Source organism: Melanotaenia boesemani, chromosome 7 (genome assembly GCF_017639745.1).
Source record: "Melanotaenia boesemani isolate fMelBoe1 chromosome 7, fMelBoe1.pri, whole genome shotgun sequence".
NCBI classification, from domain to species: Eukaryota; Metazoa; Chordata; class Actinopteri; order Atheriniformes; family Melanotaeniidae; genus Melanotaenia; species Melanotaenia boesemani.
The window spans coordinates 38,803,422-38,811,820 of record NC_055688.1 but is presented as its reverse complement, the minus strand read 5'-3'; the positions used below and the strand labels follow the sequence as shown (position 1 = coordinate 38,811,820).

Here is an 8,399-nt window from a genome sequence, read left to right as displayed (position 1 = left end):
GTGCTGAAGGGAAAAGAGGGAAAGAAAAAACCCAGAGAGGAGGAGGGTTTGTGCAACTGTCTGAAATGTTCCCTCCTCTCTACTGTAGATGTTTATCTGGAGTTTGTGCTGTGAGGAGAAGCAGCTTTTCAGAGGGAAAGAAGCTCTTGGAGCTTCACGTTGAGCTTTTGTGGTTTAAACGAAGCTGAAGTAAAACTAAGTGTGGAAGCAGTTAAAGGCCGAGCTTGTGTTGACAGTGTGGTGACGTAAGGGCCCCTGGGCTCCTCTCTCTCTTTCACACATACGTACGCGCGCACACACGCACCCGGGCAGCAGCGGCAGACAGCTCTGCGCCGCTCAGTGTGCGGAGCGGAGGAGGACGGACAGCACGCGCTGTAGTTATGCCTCAGCTCCGAGAAAACGCGTCTCCTCCCGCGAGCTCTCTCTTTCTCGTCACCCTCCACTTCTTCTCCTCCAGACTTTACTTCACCTCGCCCCTCTGTTTAGCACCAGGAAAGCAGCCGTGCGTCATGGCGCCTTTTTGCGCGTGATAGCCGGATATTTCATAAAGTGATTTTTGTTTGTTTTATTTTCCTCCTCCTGGACTGAAAAGAAGCGAGTTTGTTGCGGAGAGGCTGGCGGGATGAGAGGATGAGGGCTCGTTTCCAGCCCGACTGACTGCAGCTGATCTGCGTGGAGGGACGGCGTCTGTTTTCCTCCAAACGTTCCTGCTCTGCTTCTGTCTGAAAACGAGCCATCAGCTCCGCAGGATCCCGCTGATTTGCGGTGATTTCTCCTTTTTCTCTCTTATATTTCCCGGAACTAACTCTTTGTTTCTTACATTTTACGATTTTTGTTCATTTTTGGAATCGACGTGAAGGTCAGTGGAGAGAGTAGCGCAATCCCTGCGCGTCATGATCCCATTTTAACACCAAATACCGGCGGTGCGCCTGTTCTCCGCGCGCCTGACTGCTTGCTAGTGTGTGAGTGTGTTTATGTGTGTGTGTGTGAGCGCTCCTGCCTCTCTCTTCGTCTCCTCCCCACCGCGAGGACTCACACCCTTGTATTTATATTTTTCTCTCCATCCGAGGCTCCGGCTGCGAGGTTAAATGCTGGACCGGTATTTCTGACTGTAAAGATGCTGAGCGGCGTCCTCTTTCTGAGCGTCCTCACGGTCACCAGCCTGTCACCGTCCGAAACGGAGAGCCGCAAAACTTCAGCCTTCAAAGACATCTGCAAGACGCGCTGCGCCTGCGAGGAGCGCGAGAACATCCTCAACATCAACTGTGAGAATAAAGGATTTACCACCATCAGTCAGTTCCAGGCGCCTCCCAATAAAATCTCCCAGCTCTTCCTGAACGGAAACTTCCTGTCGCGGATCAGCGCCAACGAGTTTGTCAACTACAGCAATGTCACCTCTCTGCATCTGGGGAATAACGGCCTGCAGGAGATCAGAACCGCAGCTTTCAACGGCCTCCGCTTCCTGAAGCGGCTCCATCTGAACAACAACAACCTGGAGGTGATTAAAGAGGACACGTTCGCGGGGCTGGAGAGTTTGGAGTATTTACAAGCAGACTATAATTACATCAGCGCCATCGAGCCGGGTGCTTTCAGTAAGCTGAACAAGCTCAAAGTGTTGATCCTCAACGACAACCTGCTGTTGTCTTTGCCTGCTAATATCTTCCGCTTTGTGCTCCTCACCCACTTGGATTTACGTGGCAATCGTCTGAAGATGCTGCCATTTGCTGGGGTGCTGGAGCACATCGGAGGCATCATGGAGATCCAGCTGGAGGAGAACCCCTGGAACTGCACCTGTGACCTGATTCCCCTCAAGTCCTGGCTGGACACCATCTCCGTCTTTGTGGGGGACATAGTGTGTGAGACGCCGTTCAGGTTGCATGGCAAAGACATCACTCAGCTCATAAAGCAGGACCTGTGTCCACGTAGAAACGCCGGGGAGCGCGTCCACCCCCCATCTGACTCTCACTTTCAGGGGGCCCTACACCCAACATACCACCCCGCCGTCATCACTCCCACCCGCGCCCCCAAAGCTTCCCGCCCACCCAAAATGCGCTACCGGCCCACCCCTCGCATCTCCAAGGACAGACATGTTTTTGGGCCTATAATGGTTTACCAGACACGCTCCCCCGTCCCCATGCTGTGTCCCAGTGTGTGCGTCTGCACGTCCCAGAACCCGGACAGCGGGCTCAACATCAACTGCCAGGAGAGGAAGCTGCATAACATCAGTGAGCTGAGCCCCAAGCCGTCCTACCCGAAGAAGCTCCACCTCACCGGCAACTACTTACAGGTGATCTACAGACCCGACCTGGCCGAGTACAGCTCGCTGGAGCTGCTCCACTTAGGAAATAACCGGATTGCAGTCATTCAGGAGGGTGCGTTCGAGAACCTCACCAACCTCAGAAGGCTCTATCTGAATGGAAATTACATTGAGACCCTGTCCCAGTCTCTGTTCGCGGGGCTGCAGTCCCTCCAGTATCTGTATTTGGAATACAACATCATCAAAGAGATTTTTCCACAAACATTTAATTCTCTGCACAACCTGCAGCTTCTGTTCCTAAACAACAACCTGCTGCGCTCGCTGCCCGACAACGTGTTCGGGGGCACCATGCTGACGCGGCTAAACCTGAGGAACAACCACTTCTCCCACCTCCCGGTTCAGGGAGTGCTGGACCAGCTGTCGGCCTTCATCCAGATCGACCTGCAGGAGAACCCCTGGGACTGCACCTGCCACATCGTGGCGCTGAAAAACTGGATGGAGCTGTCCAGCACCAGCGTGGTGGTCAACGAGATCACCTGCGATTCGCCGTCCAAGCACGCCGGTCGCCTGCTGCGCTCACTCCGCAATGAGGCCATCTGCCCCGAGCCCAGCGAGGTGCCCCCCCCCCACCATGTCCCCGCCACAAAAACCCCCACATTAATGAGTGCTGCCACTGAAGCCACCACCTCCTCCTCTTCTTCCTCCTCCTCTTCTTCTTCCTCCTCCTCTCCCTCCTCTTCCTTTAGCCCAGCGAGCCCCACGGAGTCGCGCCTCCACATGCCGGAGCTGCACCCCGACGTCCCGCTCTCCGTCCTGATTCTTGGCCTCCTGGTTGTTTTCATCCTGTCCGTCTGCTTCGGGGCGGGTCTCTTTGTTTTCGTCCTGAAGAGGCGGAAAGGGGTGGAGCACGTCCCCACGGGCGCCAACAACTTGGACCTCAACTCTTTCCAGGTGCAGTATGGCTCCTACACCCCTGAACCAACTCAAGACAAAAACTCTGAAAGTCATGTTTATAACTACATCCCTCCACCGATGGGCTCCATGTGTCAGAACCCCATTTACATGCAGAAGGATGGCGAACAGGTGGCGTTTTACCGCCACCTGAAGGAGCTCAGCTTTGGGCCCCTGGATGCAAAGAAGGAGGACGTCCTGACCCGCAGTCCGGGGGCCTACACGATCAGCACCCTGAATTTCATGGAGAAAAGTCCGACTTCATGTGGGTTGACCACCTCGGAGCCTCCTGAGATGCTGTATCAAAACTTGGGGGAGAGGCCCAACAAGGAGCTCCCCAAAGCTGCAGGTGCCCCTCCTTTCACCTACAACTTTTGCACGTTGCCTAAGAGGCCCTGCATCGTGCCCCCTTACGAGGCGGCAACGGCCCGGCGGCACGTGACCAACCAGGACAGGTTGAACAAATGTGGGCTGTACGGCACGCCCAGGAAATACTTTGGGCCAGAACATCCTTCCAAAAACAATGAGCATCCTGCACTGCTGCTCCCTGGGAAGCTAAAGACAGAACCGGACTACCTGGAGGTTCTGGAGAAACAGACTGCCATGAGCCAACTGTAAGATAGCCACAATAACCACACACTTCCGGTAATAATCAATATATCTATAATATCTATCTGTGTTCAATCCCACGAGACGGACTGAAGGCGAACAGAAGCTTCTGGTCTCTTTTCCTTTTCTTCTCTCCTTACTTTTCCTTGTCAAGATGTATAAAAAGAATATAAGAGGTATATTATTATGCAGTTCTATTTTTTCTCCTAGCAAATATAAATTATTTCTTCTCTTTTTAAAACATGAAATTCTAGAAGACTTTGCAGGCATTTGATGTGCAGGACTAAAAGACGACTGAGTGTTTTCTTCATCCTGTATCTGATTGGTCCCTGTGTCAGATCATTACTGTGTAGAGGAGGACAGGCTACACACGGACTTTCCTGTATATATTTAGGCTACACAGATAAATGGTGAGTGTTGAAACAATAACTTTTCCCAAAATCCAACAAGCGTCAAATCTTATGATACTTCTCCAGAAAGTGCCTTTGCACTCAACTGTTTTATCAACGATGCTCTGCAAAATGGAAATGTCTTTTTATTTGCTTTGGTTTTTCTTTGGAAAGTGATGTATTTTAATCAAATCTTTGTGTAAAATAGAAAACTTCTTTGTCTGTTTTAAGGAAAAAAATGGGAAAAAAGGACCTGAGACTGAAGGGGAAACGACTTGTTGAGAGGCAGGATGGTGTTTAGCTCTGATTAGAAAGTGTCTGGAAATGTAAAACTTTGTAGGGGAGCAATACTGAACAGCAAGATGGCTCCATTAAATTTTCACTGAAGCACTTTGTCAAGAGCCTGATCTGGAGCTGAAGTTTGTCGAGTCTGTGCACGGATGCATGTGTCTGTGTGGTGGTGGTGGGAACGTCCGCAGCCCCCCCTTGCTGTGCACGCCAACCATCTGGGGGGGGGCACCTGTGGGGATAAGCTGAAGATGGAGGCCGGTCCTCCGTCCTGCGTGGAAGGGATGAACCAGACGGAAGACGCTGCCTGCTGACAGCTCGTTAGCAGCAGCAGTGATTTAACGCTGCATCTCTTCCCAGCTGATTTCAGATCATGGTTTATGTCTGTCTCATCATGTCCTTTGTGTCTTTGTCCCAGCTGTGTGGACAGATTGAAGCCTGTTTCCTGTGAATGGCCTTCCAGGAGCCAAATTCTTCTCTTCTCCCTCTTCTCTTCCCTTCCACCCTCCACCCCCACCTCCTCTGTCTTTTGTCTGATGGTTTTTCCATTTTCTCTACTTCCGCTTGGTCTCTTCTGGTGATGGTGCTGCTGTCCGAGGTGCTGAAACGTTGCAGAGACCTCTGAGGACGAGGCCTCAGACAGACCAGCTTCTCTTAGATCAGGTTTCGCTTCTCTGGTGAAAGAAGTCTGACTAAGCTGGAGGGTTTGTGTTTAATGCAGGCTACGTTTGCTGGTTTCAGCTTTTTCCTTAATCACCTTTGGTTTGGTTGGACTGAAGGGAAAATATCAGCAGCTTGAGAATTTGCTTTGCTTTAACTTTCATCCAGGTTCCTGGGTGACTCCTGGGAAATCAGATGGGAGGAAAATGTGGAGAATGGAGCTTGAATTGGGACATTAAAGCTGCTTTGGATTAAAAATGGACCAAAATAAGCCGTGTTTTACTGTCCAATCCTTTTTAATAATCATTTTAAACCCTCTTTAGAAGATCTTGGCATTGATAGGTTTGATGAGGGGTCTGGTAACAACAGAATTTTGTCTCCTGTAATGTTCCCTGTGAGCTGAAACTCAGCCTGCAGATGAAGTTGAATGGAAGTCACAGAGATGTTCAGCAATCAGATGACTGACAGCAACAGAAGGGGGTGTAATGTGTGCACCAGTGAGTAAAAGCTTCCCGGCTGAAATCAGCTCATGCGTTGCATTACAGAAGAAATCTGCCATTTTTATCTGCAAGCCTAAACGTTTGCAGCTTCAGTTGTTCCATTTACAGCTGAGCTGATCCTTTTAATGATGTTTCCCATCAGTGTAAAAATAACAGCCAACCAGAGTAAACAGGACTCATCCTTCATCTGGTTTCCTTTTGTCATCACACCTGCCGTCTCAGACTGGATCCAGTCACATTCATTCCCATCCATCAAGTCAACAACTGGGACACTTACGTCAGCAAATCCCCACAGAATCACAGTTCTTCCATGATGTATTGTTTCAATAAGCCAGTATCAGCAGGCAGGAGCCTTGTTCTCTCCGGGTTAGCAGAGTTCTGGGATAATATTGTTTGCAGCTGAATTGTGTTCCCTGAGCACTGCAGCTCTGAATACCTGGAAAACATCTGCTTTAATGTTGTTCTGCTGCATGAAACAGCTCATTTGCTCCAAACATTCATATCTCCTCTGCTTGCTCTCCTTTCTCCCCCCGTGTCATGCATTTACTCCGGGGGCCCCTTGGTGCCATAACTTTTTTTAGAGGGAATTTGGAGCTGCTTTCATCGGTGGTTTGTGGTGCAGAGGCGCCCGGTGAGCAGCGGAGATGCTGCGGTAAGCAAAGCTGTGAATGCTGTCATGCTTCCTTTTTAACAAGCTTCACCATTTCAGCTGCTGTGTGAATGGGAGCTGGGCTGGGGGGCGGTGTGGGGGGGTCTGAAGGGCTCTTCATTCCTCCTCTTTTCTGAGAACAGAGTGATTTTCCTTCCTTCGGCACAATAGGTCCTCTGTGTCTTTTTAGTGGCAGTGAAGGAAAGAGAGAGAGAGCGAGAGCTCACATGCATGCACACAGTCTGGCTCACAGACACGCACACACACACACACACACACACACACACACACATGCACACGCACACACACAGGGGATATAAGGGAGGGTTGTAGCATGTGCAGCCTTGCACACCAATGAGGAAGCTTTCTCCCCAGAACACTCTCTTCTCTCATCTCGCAGCCTTGGGACTCTTTTATGAGCATGTATGTGTGTGTGTATGTGTGTGTGTGTGTGTGTGTGCATGTGTGAATGAGTGGCCGAGTATTTGCATTTATATACTCATATCCAAATCAAGTGAATGTCAATAACTCTGCAGAGGTGTTTTTTTTTTATTTCCCTCTACGATAAGATTCAGATGTATAAAAGGTACTTTGTGACCCCCCCCCCCCCTCTCTGAGTGATATGATAGAGGACTGTAAATTGGTATTCCTGTACGGTGGCTGGATGTGTGGATAAGCGATTCAGAGATGACTTTGAAGCGTAAGGCCTGCTGCTTTCACCTGCTTTCTAATAGATGTTTTAGGACTTTTCTTTGTGCATGTGCATGCTTTCTGTGCAATACGCTATGTGTGTGTGTGCGTGAAACACCAGCCTCTCACACACATAGGACTTTAATTATTTTGCCGCAGACTGCTGCAATCCATTCTCCTTCCCTGGTCCGGCGTGCTTGTGTTGGCGTCCCGCCTCCACCAGCCGCTGCAGCCGTTCCCCTTCAGTCACTCTCAGTCATGTTGGCGTCATGGCGACCTGTCATCTCTGACTCTGAGAATGTGTTTTCACCGCGGCGACGGCGTGCCATGTCTCCGTCTTTGCCACGTCCTCTCAGCATCTCGAACCTGGCTGAGGCGGACGGTGGCAGGTTCTTAACTTTCGGGCCTCTGAAAGAGAAACGAGCCGGCAGATTTTACTGGCTCATCTCTGATAAAAGCAAACGACAGATGGCAGGAAGATTGCTGCATCATTTTTCTGCTGGTTCTACGGACTGTGGATTCTCTGCTCGTAGCTTTGTGAAATGAAGCTTGTTGTAACAGGCTGATGCTACTCGGCAGGTCTGCCTCCACGTCTGGCCACATCACAAACACCAGCAATGCTTCCCTCCATCTTGAACCTACAATGTGTTTATTCACGCTGACCGACCACTCTAACGAGGGATTGAAACGGCTTATAATTGGTGAAAATAGCTTTTAAGATGTAAAGACGTGATGGAACCGGATGTATTTCCATCCTTCCTGAGCTGATAGGACATACAGAGGATTGCGAGTGGAGAAAGCTGCTCTGGAAACTAATGATGAGTGAAAGATGCTGAATTGGTGTGTAAATATGAGACATAATGTCACATGTTGTTTATTTTTAGACAGGTGACGACGTCTGGTGGATAAAAACCAAAATGGTGAGAGACTTTCTGTGGCATGAGCTGTCAATCACGTGAAAACATGCAGGTTCATGAGCAGGAATTCTCTCAGATTCATGGAGGAAATCTGAACTCTGCTCAGCTCTGTGTCTTAATGAGGGATTTTTCTGCTGCATGTTGGTCGTGAAGCTGCAGGCGAGAAATCTGGAGACATTTTCAGCTCTAACTGCTGCAGCTCTACGTCAGGCGGGAACTGTGTGACTATTTTAACGTTCAGGCCGGTGATCTGTGACCCGGCAGATGAACCCAAAGAGCCTTTTCTGTTCTGACCTTGATGACCCTTTTAAAATGCTTTCTTCTGGTGTGTCAGACTGCTGAGATAAGCAGACGAGCGGTGGGAACACAGAGCGCACGGGCGTGTTGATGTTAGCATATGAAGGGAAGGTGGTGCTGGGCTGGTACAGGGGATCCGAGCCTCGCTCCACTTAGATGGTCACATGTAACGACCTCCTTCACGTCTAATCA

General features: G+C 50.0%; 1 protein-coding gene across 1 annotated transcript; it reads left to right on the top strand.

Moving 5' to 3' along the window:
* Positions 1–200: 200 nt before the first annotated feature.
* On the top strand, positions 201–4,607 carry slitrk2 (SLIT and NTRK-like family, member 2). Its single transcript, XM_041991260.1, has one exon. The coding sequence runs from the start codon at positions 1,118–1,120 to the stop codon at positions 3,824–3,826; it is 2,709 nt and encodes a 902-aa protein (XP_041847194.1). The 5' UTR covers positions 201–1,117; the 3' UTR covers positions 3,827–4,607.
* Positions 4,608–8,399: the final 3,792 nt, after the last annotated feature.

Coding starts and splice junctions, on each gene's coding strand:
- slitrk2 (XM_041991260.1), top strand. CDS start 1,118: ATGCTGAGCGGCGTCCTCTTTCTGAGCGTCCTCACGGTCACCAGCCTG.